This window comes from Eptatretus burgeri, chromosome 1, assembly GCF_056783735.1.
Source record: "Eptatretus burgeri isolate ZD-2024b chromosome 1, Ebu_testis_v1, whole genome shotgun sequence".
Lineage (NCBI taxonomy): Eukaryota > Metazoa > Chordata > Myxini > Myxiniformes > Myxinidae > Eptatretus > Eptatretus burgeri.
Genome location: NC_140961.1, coordinates 77,432,093 through 77,452,791, shown reverse-complemented (window position 1 = coordinate 77,452,791; position 20,699 = coordinate 77,432,093). Strand labels below are relative to the sequence as shown.

The 20,699-nt window shown below is 45.1% G+C and overlaps 1 protein-coding gene across 1 annotated transcript; it reads left to right on the top strand.

Annotated features, from left to right (window-relative positions):
- Window positions 1–9,982: 9,982 nt before the first annotated feature.
- On the top strand, window positions 9,983–11,050 carry LOC147034792 (uncharacterized). Its single transcript, XM_085889043.1, has one exon. The coding sequence runs from the start codon at window positions 10,167–10,169 to the stop codon at window positions 10,893–10,895; it is 729 nt and encodes a 242-aa protein (XP_085745169.1). The 5' UTR covers window positions 9,983–10,166; the 3' UTR covers window positions 10,896–11,050.
- The last annotated feature ends 9,649 nt before the right edge of the window (window positions 11,051–20,699 follow it).

Here is a 20,699-nt window from a genome sequence, read left to right as displayed (position 1 = left end):
CATCAGAGCATGGGCGGGTTACGTGACTCCCTTAACCACGCCCCGGTTAACCCCGGCACCCATGTATGCATGCATTATCATAAACTACTGGTACATCTCACCAGCATGCCACACACCAATTTTTTTCCCACCCCCTCTCTGAGACATCATTGGCTACAACCATTGGTCAGCAAATGGAGGGCAGACTCATTTGCACAGTTCACCCCCTCCCTGCACTTGTGCTTTCACAAGCCATGAGAAATTTGTCCTCAGAAATGGTGATAGATGATAGACGCAACAACACAAATTTTCCGCCCCTCACAAAAGTGCTGCTCGGGGCGGCCGCCCCGTTTCCCCCGCCCCCTCACTATGCCAGTGGCTCCAGTGCAAGATTTTCCCATTGATAGAACGTCACATACAAACACGGAAGTGAGCAGCAAGCCGACACATCGCTCTATATTTTACACCATTATTTGAAGAACCATGCTTCGAGTTAAGGTAAAATATGTTGATTTTTAGATAAATAATACAAATACAATCATGTTTTTACTATTACCTATTTTTCTTACTCATAAAACTTGAAAACTCCATCTGACATTTCATGTAACCAGGGACGCTCATTTGAGTATCGAGAGTGAAGATAACAAAACAAGGAAATCCAACACAAATGGAGGCCATTCAGCCCATCACGCCTGGGTGAACACCACACCAACCCATCCACACAAGATCCAAGGAAGAAAATGCAAAAAAATGTTTTTAATTATGGAAATAATTTTATTTGTTGAATTTTTTGGGTAGTTTTTGTATTTTTTTTTTCCTTTTCTTCCCCTCAGAGGAGGGGGCATGGCCTTGGTTAAAAACACACATCAACCACAAACTCCCTACCAACAGCACTCTATACACACACACACACACACACACACACACACACACACACACACACACACACACACACACAATCACCCATCAATGCTCAAACTACCAAAAAAGTCTTCTCAACATCCCTGTATCCTCCATCTCCATAACTTCATGCACTACTCTTCTGCTATTTTAACTGACTGCTCTCATTTCGAGCTCTCCTTCATTCCTTGCCTAAAAAATCCAACTATTACAGCGCTTCTTCTCTCCATGCTCTGAATTCGCCTTCATTGCATCCATCAAGAATTGTGTTAAATCGCATCTCTGACCTAAAACTTTTAAAAACCACAGTTTGCCATGGATGCTCGCTTTCCATCAACCATTCTTTTTTTCCAACTTCAGTGCCAACTCACCCCCTCACCCCTCACCCCTCACTCTCACTCTCAAAGCAACCATCCCACTCTTCTCCCTCCAAGCCTCCCTCTCACCTCTTTCAAAAATTCCCCCTCACCTTTCTCCCACCTTTCATCCCCCTCACTCTTCCTTCTCTAAGTTGCCCCCCTCTCATCCACCAACCTGCCTCCCTCCTCTGCCCTCTCACCTCCATCTCTTCACTCCACCTCCTCAAATCCTCAACTGCCATCTTCCTTGTCTCTTGTCCCCCCTCTCTCCCAGCACCACAGAGCCTTTTCTCCTCCTCATTCGGCCCCTCCCCTCGCTATTCTGCAATACCCCACACTCCTTCAGCAACCCTCCTTACCTCCCCCCTCGTCCCTCGTCCTACCCTCCCCCGCCCCTCCACCTCCTGCACCCAAAGCCTCCTCCCCTACCTCTTCATTAAAAGTGTGGACCTCAAATATCCGGGGCCTTCGCTCAAACCTTTCAGATCTTTCCATGCAGGTTGCCACTGACAAACCAGACATTATCTGCCTAACAGAAACTTTCCTCTCCCAAGACGTGTCTGACTCCCAAGTATCTCTCCCTGGTTACTCCCTCTTACGGTATGACAGACCTGAGCCTCGTCCTGGTGGAGGTGTTGCTCTCTTCATCAAAGACTCTATTCCTCACTCTCCCTGCACTGCTCTCACTCCCCCACACCCCCAGGAATACCTCTGGCTTCGGCTTCCCCTCCACTCCCACCTCATGTTTATATGTGTACTGTACCGTCCACCGAACAGTGATGACTCCATCTACACCTCACTCTCCGAAAACATGGACCATCTTCTATCTTCTCATCCAAACTCTCTCTTCCTCTTATGTGGCGACTTCAATTGTCATCACGCCAGTTGGCTAGGTGTGGGTACCTCTCTCACCTGCCATGGGACATCAGCAAAAGCTTTCTGTGACTCATTGGGACTGACTCAATCGGTCAACTTCCCGACCCGGATCTCAACCAATGGTACTCCATCTCTTCTGGATCTGATTTTGACAAATTTCCCTGACAATATCTGCTACTCTTCCTTCGCTCCAATTGGTTCTTCTGACCACGTCCTTGTTAAAGTGGACATCTCTCTGGCTGTTATCAGAGAACCACCTCACCGCCGTCGAGTCTGGCATTTCACTCACGCCGACTGGCAGGGTCTCCGAGCAGCCATCAAACTTACAGACTGGTCTCCTATCACTACTTTCTCAAACATCAACTCATCCTGGGAATTCTTTCAAAGAAACTTGCTCTCCCTCATGCACAGATTTATCCCCTCTCGTGTTCAGTTGTCTTACCCTTCCTCCCGCCCTTGGTTTACTGAAGCTTGTGGCGAGGCAGTTGTCCTGAAACAACTTGCCTTTGCCTCATGGAAAGCAAACCCAACTGAGGGCAATCTCAGTTCTTTCCACAAAGCTCGGAACAAGTGTGTAGCTACCCTCAGGAGAGCCAGAAAACAACATCTTTCTCATCTCAAGTCTGAACTCTCAAACCTCTCTCCCTCCTCAAAATCCTGGTGGCGTTTAATCAAATCTGTTTCTGGTGTATGTTCCCCCTCCATCCCCTCCCTTACCTCAAATGGCCGCACTGCTGATTCCACACGTGATAAAGCTGAATGTCTAAACTCGGTGTTTGCAGCTAAATCTTGTGTCCCAAACCCATCACTATCTCTACCCACTTTACCCAGTCGCACCCAACTGTCCCTGGACTCTGTATCCTTTTCTCCTGACAAGGTGGAGAGCTTGCTTTCAAACCTCGAGTCAGATTCTGCAACCGGTCCAGACGGCATCAGCCCACGTGTCCTCAAAGCCTGCTCTTCTGCTCTTGCTCACCCTCTCTCTGTTCTATTCACCCTCTCATTTTCCCAAGGTCATCTGCCATCTGCTTGGAAATCTGCTAACATCACTGCCCTGCATAAAAGGTGCAAAAACAGATCCCTGTAACTATAGACCAATCAGCCTTCTCCCAATCATCAGCAAGGTTATGGAATCCATCATCGCTTCAGACATGAAATCCTTCCTCTTCTCCAATGGCTTGATTTCCAATCATCAATTTGGTTTCAGACCAGGTCACTCTACCCTGGATATGCTGCTTCTGCTCTCCCATCAATGGATGGAGGTCCTCAATGCCAGACAGGAAATCCGAGCCGTATCCCTGGACATATCACGTGCTTTTGACACAGTCTGGCACCCTGCCCTACTCACCAAACTCTCTTCCCATGGTATTCAAGGCCATCTCCACTCATGGCTCGCAGACTTCCTCTCCTGTCGCAGTCAACGTGTGGCCCTAAATGGAGTTCTTTCATCCCCTCTTCCTGTGCAGGCTGGAGTTCCTCAAGGTAGCGTTCTGGGCCCTGTTCTTTTTCTGGTTTTCATCAATGATCTCTCGGACTCTCTGGAAAATCCTCTATTTCTCTTTGCCGATGACTCCACCCTCTGCCGTACCATCTGTCATCCCTCAGACCGGCAAGCAGCAGCTTCTTCGCTCACTGCAGATCTGGATAAAATCACAAACTGGTCCAACACGTGGAACATGTCTTTCAATCCAGACAAATCTCACACTCTCACTATGTCTCTTCGAAAGGACCGTTTACAAAACCCCCCCATCCACTTTCTCAACAATCCTCTGGAAGAAGTCTTTTCTTTCAAGCTTCTGGGTCTCACTATCTGCCATGACCTTTCCTGGGAAAGTCACATTTCCAACCTTGCCTCAAAATCCAGTCGCCGACTAGGAATCCTCCGTCGTGCAAAGTCCTTCCTCGGCCCTCTTGAGCTCCTGACCACTTACAAAGCTTTTGTCCGTAGCCTGATGGAGTACTGCTCTCCCCTCTGGGCTGGTGCTCCTGCCTCCCACCTTTCTCGACTTCACGCTGTCGAAACCAGGGCTTTTAAGATCATTGGCATCTCCCGCAATGAAGCTGAGTCTTTGGGCCTCTCACTCAATCACCGCAGGTTGGTCGGTGGTCTTTCTGTCTTCTACCGACTCCTCTCCAGCCTTGCCCCCCCTGCTCTCTCTGCGATTTGTCCCCACCACATTTCCACAGGGCGCTCAAGGTCCGCCAACAACCCCCTTCTGGTAAAACTACCAAAATCACGAATCACTGCTCATCTTCACTCTTTCATTCCTCTTTTTCCCGCCTTTGGAATAAACTTCCTCACTCTATTCTTTCCCATTCTTCCCTCCAGGCTTTCAAAACAGCTGTTCACCACCACCTCTTATCTTCCCCCATCCAAATCCTCGATCTTTTCTACCCCCGATAATCCACCCAAGCCCACTTCCTTCAATTCTCCTGCTTTCCTTCCTGAAAGTCCCTTTAATGTCCATCTTCCCCTCGCCATGTTCCCCATCCCATCCCCATCCCTCTCCCTTCCACATTTCACCTGTGTCTGTTCCCCAATGTTTTGTCCCTTCCACTCCCGCCCCTCTTGTCTCATGCCTCATTGCTGTGAGTTGTGTGTTAGCTCTCATACGAGCCTCGACCAAGGTATACAAAAAATAAAAATAAAAATAAAAAAAAAATAAAAAAAAACTTCCAGGTATCTCTTTCTTTTTCTTTCGGCTGCTCCCGTTAGGGGTCGCCACAGCGGATCATCCGTATGATCCGCATAGTTATTTGGCACATGTTTTACACCGGATGCCCTTCCTGACGCAACCCTGGTCGCCTCTTACGACACAGGGATATGGTACACCTATTTTATCCGGGGTATACACCGGCCCAGTACACTGGTACTCATTTCGCCGACCTCGGAAGGATGACAGGCTGAGTCAACCCCCTGGTGTATTAATTCAGTGGCCCAACGGGGCTTGAACTCAGGACCTTTTGGATCCCAAGCCGCTGCCCTAACCACTGCGCCAACACACCAGGCTCATAACTTCCAGGTATCTATCCAATGCTAATTTCAACATCTTTTTTTGCTGTCACTACCTTTCCAGGGAGACCATTCCATAAATCAACCACTCTCTGAGTAAAAGTCCTCTGCCTTGCTACCATCTTAACTCTCAGGCGATGGCCCCTGGTTCTATCATGGTATACTCTGTTGAATAATTCATCTGTATCCTTCACTATCTTAAACATCTCTATCATATCTCCTCGAAACCGCCTCCTTTCTCGTGAATACGTTACTATAATTAGCAAAACAAAGGGACATGACTCCATGAACATTTTACATCTTTGGAAACACAAAAGTGCCACATACAGAATATAAACCTGAAATTAATGTTACAGTTGTTTGTTTTTATTTGTATTTTCATTTTACCCCATCCTCGAAACAGGCACGAAGATGCTCATACTCACCTTCTGTGCAAACAAGAGCACACCAGGCAGCGAAGGAAGGTGGTATTGCTGTTTATAGAACATCTAGACAGCATGCAGTTCCATTGACTACCCTTAGAAATGATCGCAGAGTTTCTGTTGATTTGTACCCGATCTGGTCCTTAACATAGTCGATCACAGCTCGAAGAGTCTCAGCTGGTAGCACATATTAAAGATCTTGCTGCAGTATGTGAGTAGGGTTTGGCTACACAAGGACTGAGGTATTGACACCATGGTAACAGATTATGCTATTCAGCTCAGGAAGTGCCAAAAGATGCCAAGTGCCATGCAGTGCTTCTACAATTCCATGGACTTCCTGAGCTGTGCTTGGTAAAACCATCAAGTTTATAAATCAGAGTTGCGCATGGTGAAAGCATCAATTTTATCTGAGCTGTTAGAGCACGTTTTATGCATCAGAAGAATCTAACAAAAGACTTCAAAGAAATATAAAATATAATGACCGTTTTCACAGCCATTTTCCCTGCTGTGCAGGGGTTTGGCTTTTTCTTGAGGCAATGTTTTATGGCCGGATGCCCTTCCTGACGCCAACCCTGGTCGCCTCTTACGACACACAGGGATATGGTACACCTATTCTAACCGGGGCGTACACCGAGACCAGTACACTGGTACTCATTTCGCCGACCTCGGAAGGACGACAGGCTGAGTCAACCCCCTGGTGTTAATTCAGCAGCCAACGGGGCTTGAACTCAGGACCCTGGGATCCCAAGCCACCACCCTAACCACGAAGCCAACACCAGGCTTAAAAAAAAAAGACTTCAAAGAATGGGATCATATTCTAACAAAATACAATTGAAAGGACAAACCACAGATTATATCTGTCATGAACGAGAGCCAGTCAATAAGTAACCTCAAAATGGCGATATAAATTTGAGAATGTAATTTGTGTAGTTGTAGATGACATGTTATATGTATGGGTAAAAGTCATGTTTTGTCTGTTTTAGATCTTGGAACATTGAACGTATGACGTCAGTGGAGCAGTTCAAAGATGGCGGCTCCCTTAGAAGCATGCATCAGGGAGGAGCAACGTTCTGTCATCTGTTTCTTAGGACGTGAGGGTGTGAATCCCAGTGAAATCCATTGCAAAATGAAAATGTCATATGGTGGTGACACATGTTTATCGCTGCAGCAGGTGTACAACTGGAGTGTCCAGTGTGGCAGATGCTGCTCACTCAGGCCGGCCTCACACAGCCGATACACCAGAAATGGTTGCAGGAGTTGAGTGCGTGCTAAGGGAAAACAGTCACATGACGATGGATGAAGTTGTCTCCGAATTGAACATTAGCCATGATTCAGCACACCATATCATTCACAACATGCTGGGGTTCTGCAAAGTATCTGCAAGGTGGGTGCCTCGACAACTCACACCTGAACAGAAAGAACGGCGAGTGTACGCATGTGAAGAACTTCTGTGACATTACATAACAGAAGGGGATGCTTTCTTACAGTTCGTAGTGACTGGGGAAGAAAGCTGGGTTCCCTACTTTCAGCCAAAAATGAAGTGGGCAAGCAAAGAGTGGCGCCACTCAACTTCATCAAAGCCAAAAACTTCCACACACAGCCGTCCACTGGCAAAGTGATGCTGACGCTCTTCTGGGGTAGCCGAGGCCCACTTGTAGAGCATTACATGCCCAGAGGTACCACAGTCACCAGTGCATCAAACTGCGACCTCCTTAAAAATCATTTGAAACCAGCAATCAGAGCAAAACGTTGTGGACTACTCACTCCCGGTGTTTTTCTGCAGCATGACAATGCTCAGCCCCACACTGCCTGCGCTACAGCTGCAACAATCAGACATGCATTTTGAGTGTCTTGCTCATCCACCCGACTAACCAGACCTCGCCCCTTCAGATTAGCATATCTTTGTGCCACTTAAAGAGGAACTTAGTGGAACCACTTTCCGCTTTGATGACGAGGTCCACGAGGCGGTGCACGAATGCCGACACAAGCAGCCAAGATACATTTTTTTTCTGGAGGAATCCAGGCCTTCGTAAAGCGCTGGAAATATTACATTGAACGCAATGGAGATTATGTTTAAAAATAACAGTTGTTACACATGTACATCCAATAAAGAATTTGTGAAAAATATTTTAATGTTACTTATTGATTGGCCCTCGTAGATGAGGGCATAAATACAGAACACAAGCCACCTAATTTTGTTGCAGGTAGTGGATATCAACCACAAGCTGTCATGGCTAAAAGAAGCAAGACCGTTACCATTGGTGGAGTGGTTAATGCACAGGGAAAATCAGATACCGCCTTTCTTTGTGTTTTCCTGGACAGCAAATGGTGCAACACTTGATGCAGGGGAAAACTGTTGGTGCTGATGGAATCCTAACACAGATGGGATGGTCAAATTCCCAGGTTTTAGAGACTGTATGCAGGACCATTTCATTAAATAACTACAAGGTTGGGATACTTCTATTCTGACACAATACTTGTCCTGTATGATTAGATGGTCATAGAAGCCACATAGCTATTGACCTGATCAACTGGGCCAAGGAAAAAAAAAATATTGTGCTGTTTGTTCTTCCTCCACACTGTTCCCATAATCTTACAACCTATGGATGTCAGATGTTTTGAGCCCCTTCAGCTGAAGTATAACCAGGAATGTTCGTCTTTTGCACGTGCCAATCATCGTAGAGCAATAGACAGGGCAAATCCAAGGAAAAACTAACGTTTTTTCCAGTCAATGTTTTCTCAGTGGATTCATCATCCTGAACCCATACCATTTGATATTAGCTTGGGGGCCACCCAGAATTTTGCCTCAAATTCAAGATGGCGGCCAAAATCCAAAATTGCCGCCAAAATTACCTTTTGGAGATTTATACTGCCTCGTAGTGTTTCCTGTCAAGGTTTTTTCAGTGGTTCTGTCACCCTGAACATATATCCTTTGAGATTAGCTTGGGAGCCACCCAGGATTTGGCCTAAAATCCAAGATGGCTGCCAAAAAAAAATCAAATTAATTAGGTTTATACTGCCTTATAGCTTTTCCTGTCAATTTTTTCTCAGCAATTCCGGCTGATATCTAATCACAGAAGATGGTATATAGCCTTTAAAACTAGCTTAAAAATCCAAAATGGCCGCCAAAATCATCTTAATTATATTCAAACTACCTCTTAGGTTTTCCTGTCAAAGTTTTCTCAGTGGTTCCGCCATTCCAAACCTATGTCCTTTGTTATTAGCTTGGAGGGCACCCAGGATTTGGCCTCAAATGTAAGATGGCCACGAAAAACCAAAATGGCCACCAAAATTGATATTTCGTCTTATTTGTCCCCCAGAATGTTCCGTTCTCGGAAAGCAGGGTTTAGGGGCTGTGCAACAATTATGGGACCTGGGGGAGGGAGAAATTTCTGGATGGTGTGCCATTGTCTTGTGAGCCCTTCTCTACAATCCATGGGGATTTGATAACTGAGACCACAATCAACCGAGAAGTGAAGGTCAGAGGTGGTCCAATGCAAGGTGAATACAATAACAATGAGAGCACAACAGACACATTAGTCAAGACAAGTCATATCATGGCTAAGATCAGAGCTACACTGAAGGAAAGGCTAAATATCATCACCTCCTCAACCCACAAGGAGACCACAATAGCGGCCTGAATACACCATGAAAATATGGTTCATAATCTAGTACTTCGACCCATTCCTGAATGGTCCCGCTCGTCATATGAAGACTAGTGTGGAAATCGATTGTGATGTTGTAAGAGGATTGATGTCATCCGCAAAAGCTGGAGAAAAGAAATATAAAGAATTTGTTGACTTGAGACTCAAAGCCAGTGGGGAAGAACGAGTCAATTTCATTGACAAGATTACCAAGCTCAAGATCAAAACCGGGATGGAGAAAGGCCAAGAAAGACCCAAAAGTTGTTAATATCCTGAAAAAAGACAGACAGGCCTTCGGTTTACTGGTAGGCAAAGCAACATCTCCAGAAGAGGCACATTCATATCCCTTGACTTACTGTCCCACGAGCTCCAGCCACACCAGAGAGAGATTTCAGACAAGGTTCAAAAGCAGCATTGAAGGACTACCTCATAGAAGAGTCTGAATCAGTCGGTGAGAACCCGCCACATGAAGGAAATTGGCTTATAAATGGAATGGCTGCTGTGAAATCTGTTCCTGCTCAGCAAACTTGGAGAAAATATGCAGCAGCCCTGTTGAAATTTTGCGTGCCAGCAAGTGACGCCAAACTGCAGCAACTGGGAATCATATTTTATTCATGCAGTACAGCCACAACGAAGGCGCTCACTCAACGTCACCATGGCACACCTGGAAGAAGAACTCACATCACAAGCTCTGAACAGGACATGCCTAAAGGGAAAGATTGGGACTCGTTTCTGCGAAACTCAGAAAATAAGACAGAACTGATTAGATCTCTAGTCGATTACGACAAGACCGATGCTGTGAGATCCAAGCTGAAAGTTCCACTAACTGTGACAGAGAAAGATAATACCTGGTTAATAACGCAACTCAAAATTGAGATGCTTGACTCCTGCAACCACCACGAAGCTGACACCAGACTCATCCTCCATGCATCCAAATCAACAGATCCTGTAATTGTCAGGGCGACAGATACAGATGTCTGTTCTCCTGACCTATTTTTATTCTGTCATTAAACCATTACAAGACTGGATGATGAAGATTGATCATGAGAGGTATGTTAGTGTCAAAGCTCTAACTGACCGATTTGGTGACGAAATGTGTCAAGCACTTCCTGCCTATCACAGCAGTACAGGGTGTGAAACAACTTCTTTTCCATTTGGTGTTGGAAAAGAAAAACCACTGAAGAAGACGAAGAAACTGGAAAAGTTCCAACTCCTCTCGCAACTTAGCACATCGCGCACTTCAGTTGAAGACATCGCCGATGCCAAGACCTTCTTTAGAACCTGCATGTATGCTGGAAGTGAACATGAAGAGTATGTGAGAACAAGGATCAGAATGTACGACAAGCAGAAAGTGAAATCCAGTTCAAGTATCTTGCCAGATGAGAGTTGCACCAATGAACACCTCAAGAGGAGCGATTTCCAAGCTTTCATCTGGTATCAATGTCTGAAACAAGATGTTGAGTATCCTTCCATCAAACACAGAGGTTGGGAACAAACGGAAGATGGTATTCGGCCAATATGGTTCACCTGCCCCCAATTCCCACCAAGCCTTTCGGTGACGAGCAGCAGAAGATGGTTAACACCAGGTAAATATACATTTATTTATAGTAAAGCTACGCAAGGTTTCCATTTGCTGTTTCAGACTTGTTGTTTGTCATTTAGTAATACAATTCACAGCCTTATATTATCAAAATCAATTTGACAAAGTATTCAAACCATTTCCGATCAAACAGGTGACATTAATTATGTTGCAGACACAGAAGATACGAGAGACACGGCCCAGCCCCCAAAGAAGAAGAGAAGAACGAGACCCAGCCATTGTGAGGACAAAGGAGACAACAGCATAGGAGGGGTCGAGAGTACTGGAAGTGACAGCGACAGCATTGAAGAGCAGGCGGCTACCTCGTCTGGCAGTATTAGACGAGTCCACTCATCTGACTCACAGACGGACAGCGACTTGGATAATAGCGAATGAACATCAACTCTGGACTTGCAGTTCTATCTTAATTATGTGTTTGTATTGCCCATTTTGATGGTGAATTGAACTGTAGGATGACCAGAAAATGCGGTTAATATTATCTCAATTTACATTTTGTGGCATGTTTTGAGTGAGAACGTCATATTTACATGATAATAAAGCTCGGTTGAGTATTCTCGACCCCCAAAATCAATTTCCGGTACCATTATAAACCCCATGTTAGGTACAAAAAGTTAATGTAACAGGAAAAGAGAACCCTTATTAATTCAATTTTGAGGTAATTTTGGTTTTTCATAGCCATCTTGCACTTGAGGCCAAATCCTGGGTGCTCTCCAAGCTAATAACATCCAAGCGAATCTTCTCCAGCTCCATGCAACCATGAAGAAGCCGATATGAGGTTATCCTTGCATGCTCTCCATTGTGCACAAAATAGCCATCACAGAATCCTGATCAGGTCCGTCGACACTGACGTTGTTGTCCTTGCAATTGCCATATTTCACGCTTTATCCCTTGACGAATTATGGGTTGCATATGGAGTCAAGAAACACTACAGGTTAATATCGGCTCACACGATCGCAAACAGTCTTGGTGAAAATAAGGCCAAAGCTCTTCTGTTCTTCCATGCCTTCACTGGCTGTGACACGTCGTCGTCATTCAGTGGTATTGGGAAGAAAACCGCTTGGCACACCTGGACCAATTTCCCTGATATAACAGACACTTTCTTGAGTTTATCCCAAGAGCCTTCATCAGTCTCAGATGGGAATGTGTGTCAACTGGAAAGGTTCGTCATACGTCTTTACTCTTTATGATAGAACCAGTGAATGCACCGAGGTGAATCAGACAAGGAAGCTTCTGTTCGTGAAAGGAAGACAAATCGATCGCCTACCCCCCACAAAGGCAGCCCTCACGGAACATATCAAGAGGTCGACAACCCAGACAGGACACATCTGGGGCCAAGCGCTGATATCTAAGCAGCAGTTCCCAAGCCCATGCGACTGGGGATGGACGAAGAACTCCATTGAACAGTGGATACCTTTCTTGACAGCACTTGCCGAGCCGGCCAAATCCTGCACAGAGCTGATCAAATGCGGCTGCAAAAAGGCATGCAGACCACCATGCAAATGTTTCTGTGCATCTCTCCCATGCACTGAACTTTGCCATTGTGGAAGAACAAGTTATCAGACAGATTGAAGTCAGAACTGTATCTAGACCAGATGAACTATATTTGAGACCGTGTATATGTCATTTTAAAGCAGAACGGCTGACAATACAGCATTTTAAGTGTGTTTATTGGATTCCTTGTGTGTGAAAGCATTGGATTAGACTCTTTATTCATTTTGTTTGGTCTCTTGGTGACCGAGATATTGTAAAATATTATTTTTGGTGGCGGCCATTTTGAAATTCAAGATGGCAGCCATAAATGTATTCTGATCAGGTGTGTCCTGCTCTTATATGAAAGAACATATAAAAATGGACATGTATGACAATTTTCACACTTTTTTCACAATCTGAACGATTTTTCTTTAATCTACTGAACAACCTCAAAGATTCCATGGGAAAAAGTTGGAAGGCATTTCTGGTCCTCATGAACATACACCGGCATCCCGGCATCCCCACATGATGTGTGTGACATTTTCATTAGGAAACAAGCGCCGTCGATTCCAAAATAGCATAATTCTCGAGTTATAGAATAATTCACATTCCGCCATCCTGTCTGATCAATTTTGTGGGGAGAACCCCTTGAACTAAGCTTCCTAGCCTCGGCGCATGGTGGTGCTGGGCTTCATCGAGCACACAGACGGTCACCGCCATCATTTTGCACTACGAGTATGCACAGGCATCTATCTATAATTCCAGCAATGTGTGTGTGTGTGTGTGTGTGTGTGTGTGTGTGTGTGTGTGTGTGTGTGTGTGTGTGTGTGTGTGTGTGTGTGTGTGTGTGTGTGTGTGTGTCTGTGACCGCTGTTTCTCGACAACCACTGGTCTGATCTAATTGAAACTTGCCAGATCTATTGCTGGTGACCTGAGGATGTGCCTTTTCAAGGTTTGATATTAATCGGACAAGTGCTTCCCAAGTTATGGCCATTTATTTACCAAACCAATGACAAGACACGTTGTTGCGTGGGCGTGGCCGATGGGGAAGGGAAGCTCAGCCGCGTTCGCCATTACAGGTTACAACGTACGGACTTCCGGAGAGCGACGACTTCATGTATTCTAATAATTTCGATTTCTTATGCGCATTTATAGATAAACACAATGCCCCAAGTTATGATAGTTTTCATATTAGATGGTGCATAAATTTCAGTAACATCAGAGTGCTGGTATGCTCCGAACCAGGAAGTAATTTTTTTTTCTCTCTTCTCTTCTCTTCTCTTTTTGTTTTTCCTTGCGACGACATTGCGAAAAGGTAAAATACGTTGGCGCTAATTGAATAATGGCCATTAAAACCTAAATTGCGAATCATCGTAACTGTGACATGCGAACTTCCGCGCCACGCACGTACGGGCACGCAAGAGCGAAGAAACGGCCTGTGTGGTTGTTGTTTCTTGCTCGCGGTTGGAATATTTATTTATTCTTTTTTTTTAAGGGCACGTACTAGTTTTTTTAAACTAAGGAATGGCTGGGCAAGTTTGCCACTTTGATCCATTAATCATCACGAATCTGCTGAACTGTTGGGCCAGCTAAGAACTCCACGAACTACAAAAAAACTTCAAAGAATGCAGGAAATGCTATTTCCGATGATCAATTTCTCAAACTTTCCTGGGGGAGGACTCCCAAACCCCACCCTCCACCACCTGTTCAGCACTGTGGCCTGGTGCACCACCCCCCTCCCCTAGTGTGCAAACGCCCACTTTTTTGCGAAAGTTTGAAAAACATAACGGCGATAGGACAGATGTGTTCGAATACATGAAAAAGCATTTCTCTTTTATTTTTTTTTCAGAATTTTCGGTCATCATCTTGGGAGTCCACATCGGGGTCAAAGTTCAGGCACGCAGCTCCTGCGCATTTTTCAGAATAAGTGTTATTTTTCACTGTATAGTGATCAAAACTTGTATCTGGTGGTGAAATAATTCTGACATATCAATGTACTGCTTCTTTGGTGATGTTTGGAACGCGGTTGGCTTGTAATTTGTTGGCACAGTTTCCCGGAAAATGGTATTTTTTTTTTCCCGGAAATTGTGTTTTCCCGGAGAATTTGACACGTGGAAGATCATGAATGTAAAAGTTTTGACGATTTTCCGAGATGATTTGACTTCTCTGGTGATAATTATTGCATACTACTGAGTGATGAGTGCAGAAATACTGCCTGCATTATCAGTTCTTGTGGTTAGTTGAAAGGACTAGAGTGATGCTGGCACGCTCTCGTACTTTGTCTTTCATACTGGCGTGAATAGGCGAAACCTCACTATTACTAATCATTATATATATTTCAGAAAGGAATCTCACATGGAAACGAGGCGAGACAGCACAGTCTTCAAACTCAGAGGAAAGATTGTTGCAGAGGACGCGAATATCACAGGGACGAGATTACCAACAAAGGAACAAGTCATCCGATGCTTCAAGTATCATCAGGACCTTGCATACAATCACAATTACACAAAAGCTGCTATCGCGAAAATAGTACTTGGAAAATTAGAACCTTTTTATGAATGAAAAAGGACATATCCCAATGATCGCACCAAAAAGTGCGTCTGACAAAATAATTAAATTAGTTAGTACCAATGCTAAACTACGAGAAATACCGAAATGGAGACACTCATCTGGAACTGGAAAGGATAGAGAAAGGATAGAAAAGGAATTAGAAGATTTGAAAACAATATTCGTTTCATGGCCGAAAAATGTAAAGCAACTGATTACGAATGAAGAGGATAAAGCCTTCCTACAATCTATGATGAGTGACCGTGTGGCGAGTTTCGGATGCAAGGACAATATTTTAAAGAGGAAGACGGAGAAAATCCGTGAAGAAGCAAAGTTATCCGAAGTAAGAGCTAGAAAATCAACTGAAGAAGTGGATAAACTATTCCACATGGTTGAGTTTGGAAGCAGCACAGATGAGGATCAAGAAGATACTGATGTTGAACTACATCCATCATCAACTTCTGATACTGGTAACAGGACATATGATATTGTGAACATAAGTAGACACAGAAGGAGTCGAACTGGAACGACAATCCATGTTCCCCCAAATATCCTCAGCAGTCCACGCCTAGTATCGCTGGCCACAAGACTAGGAATGACACCAGCAGACCAGGCCCAGTTTACGGAAACTTTGGTTGCTGAGTGCTCTGGTGATGTGAAGAAAATAAGTACTTCTTATTCTAGCGCTGATAGGGCTCGACGGTTTGTCAATAAAGAAATCGTGCAAGATATAAAAGACCATTGGATTCCACCTTCAAAAGCCTCTATTCACTGGGACGATAAAATAATGAAACCACTTAAAGGGCAGAAAAGAAAGGGGACAGAACGACTAGCAATAGCTGTAGGAAACAGAAACTGAGAATCCAAATCTCCGGAAACACTTGAAACTTGATCATTAATGATATTATGAGTACCTTGACATGAATACACATAATTCTGGGTAATAAAGCTGTGAATTTCACATAACAAATGCATTTGTTACTATTGTTTTTTTTTCTGGGAAATCACCAGTTTCCCACTTCTCCGGCAAATTTCCCGGAAAATATGATTGACTCTATATCACTGGAACATCACCAAAGGAGCAGTACATCCATATGACAGAATTATTTCACCACCAGATACAAGTTTTGATCACTATACAGTGAAAAATAACATATTCTGAAAAATGCGCAGGAGCTGCATGCCTGAACGTTGACCCCGATGTGGACCCCCCAAGATGATGACTGAAAATTCTGAAAAAAAAAAAGAAATGTTTTTTCATGTATTCAAACACATCTGTCCTATCACCGTTATGTTTTTCAAACTTCCGCAAAAAAGGGGGCATTTGATGCACCCTACCCTCTCCCATCTTGAAATTCCTGGATCCGCCCCTGCGAAGCATTTACAATTAGAGGGGATGGGAAGACATCGTAAATTGAAGACATTTCAAATTGTAACGAGAAGAGAATTGGGAATTGTAAAAGCTCAAATTGCAGATGGTTGGAATTTAGATTGAGATTTGCTGACCATAGGATAGAAGCTTTCCTCCTCACGAGTTGTGGAATGAAAGAGGGAATGAGTGGATGTGATGAGGTGAATGAGGTGTGTGGACTAAATTTTTTAGTAAGTGAGATTTTGTGAATGGTATGAGCAAGGTGTGTATGAAGAGGAGGAAACACACACCCCTGTGGAGAGAATCCCTGGTTTCGTTTGCAATCGGTAGATATTGGGATTCAGCTGTTTTGGAACATGGATGGCGTTCCAGTGCTGGAAGACATATACGTTCTTTTATTGCAAAGGTGCAAGTGTTCATTGAGGGGCTAGGCGTGTGGCTCATTCTGTGTATTTGGCATCTGGCAGAAGGGCACCCTGGTCCAGAGCATGCCACTGGCCCTGAGGGACATAGTGGATTTGTGTGCCCGGTTCCCAGGGAGTGCACTCAGGGAAGCCAGAGAGAAATGGGGTGAAAAACGATAGCACAATATTTCAAAAAGTTGTGGATTGATTTTGACAAAATGTGATGGATGAGTTAGGTAGTTGAGAAGAAGAAGCAGTTTAAATTTTGCTTCAGGTCAGATTTTAAATCCGGTCTATCAGTGGGATACAAAACATAAACTGTTCAGCCTAGTCGAGGTATACTCTCTACCGAGTGCCGTTCTGATTTTGCTGAAGGGATTAGTGGGCCTGGGAGGGAAAGATTAGATTAAAGGGTTTAGAGGGGCAGGAGCTAGTATAGGATAGAAGGATTCGTGTGGCAGGAAGGAATACGATAGGTTTGGACTGAAGCCGGTCGTCCCTCCCTGCTGCCACCACTCACTCATGCCACAATTGACAACACCATTAGCTATCTGCCAGCTAACAACATCTGCCGGCCACTTCCCTGCCCATTCAGCTTTGCCAGTCATGCTAATTTGCCACCAGCAATACCACTACAAGCCATACCTTTTTTGTATACATAGTCAAGGCTCATGGAAGAGCGAGTACTGGTATACTGAATGGATCAGGATGCAACACGCCAAAAGGAACAGCAGAGAGAGGGGGAAAACACCAACAGCATAGTTGAAGGCTAAGATAGAGGGAGACTTGCACAAACATTGGTTGTCAGGAGGAATGGGGGGCAGGAGAGGATGCATGGAGTGGACAAGATGGATACAGAAGGAAACTCTCAGGAGGAAAACTGGAAATTTGGAAGGATGAGGACCTGGGAGCAGGGGAGGGAGGTCAAGGGGATAGAAAATATTGTGGTTTTGGATTAGGGAAGATCTGAGATGGTGGTGAACAGGTTGGTTGGTTCTACAGGTGGGGAAAAAAAAGGAATTAAATGGTGGGAGGTAAACCGATTCTGGATTTTGGGAGTTTCACCAAAATGGAATGAAGATTCGATGCTAAAATATTATTAGCCCCCACTGGACTTAGTCCGAAACCGGGGGCTTATGGGTTTGGTCTCGATTTTCGTGTCCATGCTTGTGTGTGTCCACAACCATGTCTCGGACATGTATGGACTTATTTTATTCACACTCGGTAAAAAGACAACACATGATAGTTTACATATCCACATCATTTACCGAGCTTGTTCAAACTTGGTACAGAGATAATGAATGATGGCTTACATCAGCACATCACTTCTTTTTTTTTTTCCAAGATCAGATCCAAGATGGCCAACTGGCGGACATTTTTGTTGTAAAAAATAAGAATAAAAAAAAAACCCGACGTTGAACACCTCCTCAAGCATTTCTTGGACATGCATTCACCAATGTTGTTCAATCTTGGCACACAAATAACGAATGATTGCTCACATATCATTCGGAAGTGTCGTTTGTTCATATGCATGTCATTTGTTTTTGAGATCAGATCCGAGATGGCTGACTGGTGGCCATTTTGTTACTTATGTGTCCCCAACCATTTCTCAGACATGTATGGTCTGATTTTGTTCAAACTTGGCACAAGCACAGTACATGATGGCATACACGTGCACCTCACTTTATTTTGCAATCTGATCATAGATGGTCAAATAGTAGACTGGTGGCCATTTTAGATGTTAATAAATATGGGCTAGCCGTTTAACTCTGTGCAGCAAATTTACGAAAGCAACGGGGGCTATGACATTTTCTGTCTTTTTTCCTTATTATAAAATTTGCGAAGACCATTATCAAGAAGTTCTCGTTCGAAGCATCCTAGTCTGATCTGAGAATCAATCCCCAATTCAAAATGGATAACCATAATTGTTGTGTTCCTGGATGCAAATCAGACTTACGGAAATGGCAGAGAAAAAAAAATATATATATATATATATATATATATATATATATATATATATATATATATATATATATATATATATATATATATATATATATATATATATATATATATATATATATATATATATATATATATATATATATATATATATATATATATATATATATATATATATATATATATATATATATATATATATATATATATATATATATATTACTAAAACTCTCATCTTGTATGTAAGCCTGGTGTTGGCTTAGTGGTTAGGGTGGTGGCTTGGGATCTCAGGGTCCTGAGTTCAAGTCCTGTTGGCTGCTGAATTAACACCAGGGGGTTGACTCAGCCTGTCATCCTTCCGAGGTCGGCGAAATGAGTACCAGTGTACTGGTCCCGGTGTATGCCCCGGTTAGAATAGGTGTACCATATCCCTGTGTGTCGTAAGAGGCGACCAGGGTTGGCGTCAGGAAGGGCATCCGGCCATAAAACATTGCCTCAAGAAAAAGCCAACCCCTGCACAGCAGGGAAAAATGGCTGTAAAAACGGTCACTTTTTTTTTTCCTCATCTTGTATGTATGTATGTTCCCCAAATACAGCCAAAACGGTACACGATAGCGCAAAAAATTTCGGCCCACCTTACTCACCATTCGCCTGTGGTGCGCAGTATCAAGTTTTGTTCAAATCGGGCAACGAAAAAAATTATTTAACAAGCTGAAATGACCCAAGATCAACAAGCTGAAATGTGGTGGAGTCTGCGGGCCTACGGGGAAGGGCATGGTGATGATGCATGATGGGCGTGATGATGGGAGGAGTGGTCGTGGGGGGTCAGTGTATCGGCAAGGGATATGAGGTGTGCGCGCCGCCTGAGGCGTCGTAGTAATGCTGGAGTCAGCCGGCTCGTGAGTGTACCGAATACGGAATAAAGGGGAGCCGCGGGCACAGTACGCCCGCGCTCGCACGTGTGCAACACAGCCTGGCTCGACTGTTCCTCCGCATCGTGTCTGCCTGCTAAGCATCTCCCATTTCAGTACATTACAGTTGGCGAACGAGGATCTTCGGATCGGCGTGTGCAGGGTCGGCAAGTAACCCGGGCGGTTCCAAGCTACGGAGCCAAGGGTCTCACGGAGCATGGCAGAAGGGCGGGGCACGGCACACGGACGTGTACCCGTGTTCGGGGGAGATGAGTTCGAGTTGTTTTCTAAACAGTTAGGTTGCTACTTTCGGGCGAATGATGTAGAGGATGAAGAGAAGCGCAAGGCGATCTTGCTCGCCTCGCTATCAACGGAGCACTACCACCTGCTGAGTGATTTGGTGGCTCCAAATAGACCCAGTGATGATGTGCTATCCTTTCAAGACATCGTGGCGAAAATGAAGACCCACTTGGCGCCAGAGAAGTCGTTACATCTCGCGCGGTTCCAGTTCGATCATCTCGCTAAGGGTGGCAAGGAGCGCGTTGCGGACTTCGTAGCACGAATGAAGCATTCGGCTGTGCCGTGTAAATTCACGACAGAGGAGTGTCCGACACGGCTCAGAGATCGTTTTATTTCTGGTCTGCGAGACGCAAAGATGGTAGCAGCCATCCTGCGATTGACCGACATCACATTCGACTCTGCGGTCGTGACTGCTTCGTCTGTCGAGCAGACACTCACGGATGTCCGCGCCATTGCTGGCCAGGACGTAGTGAGTAGCTCCAGCTGGAGCATGGCGGCTAATCCCGAGGTCCACGCGGTGACCGCACAAGTGCCGCGGGTCGCGCAGCCCGGAGTCCGAGCGATGGCTCAAGTGCCGCAGGTCGCACGCGCGCCTGACGGTGCGGGACGAGGGGCACCGCAGCACGGTCGCACCGGGAGCGAAGGGGCACCGCAGCACGGTCGCACCGGGAGCGAAGGGGCACCACAGCACGGTCGCACCTGGAGCGAAGGAGCTTTCCGCGGCTGCTGGGGGTGTGGGGGTCCGCACCTGCGACAAATGTGCCCGTATAAGAACACCGTGTGTTTGCATTGTCACAAGGTGGGACATTTGAAGCGTGTGTGTCGGATGGCGGGGGCCTCCGTTGGGGTCTTGGATGACGAGGTGCGAGAGGACCCCAGTGACCTGGAGATCGGCCTGCAACCGGGGCCTGACGATGCCGGCGAGCCGGAGTGGGAGATG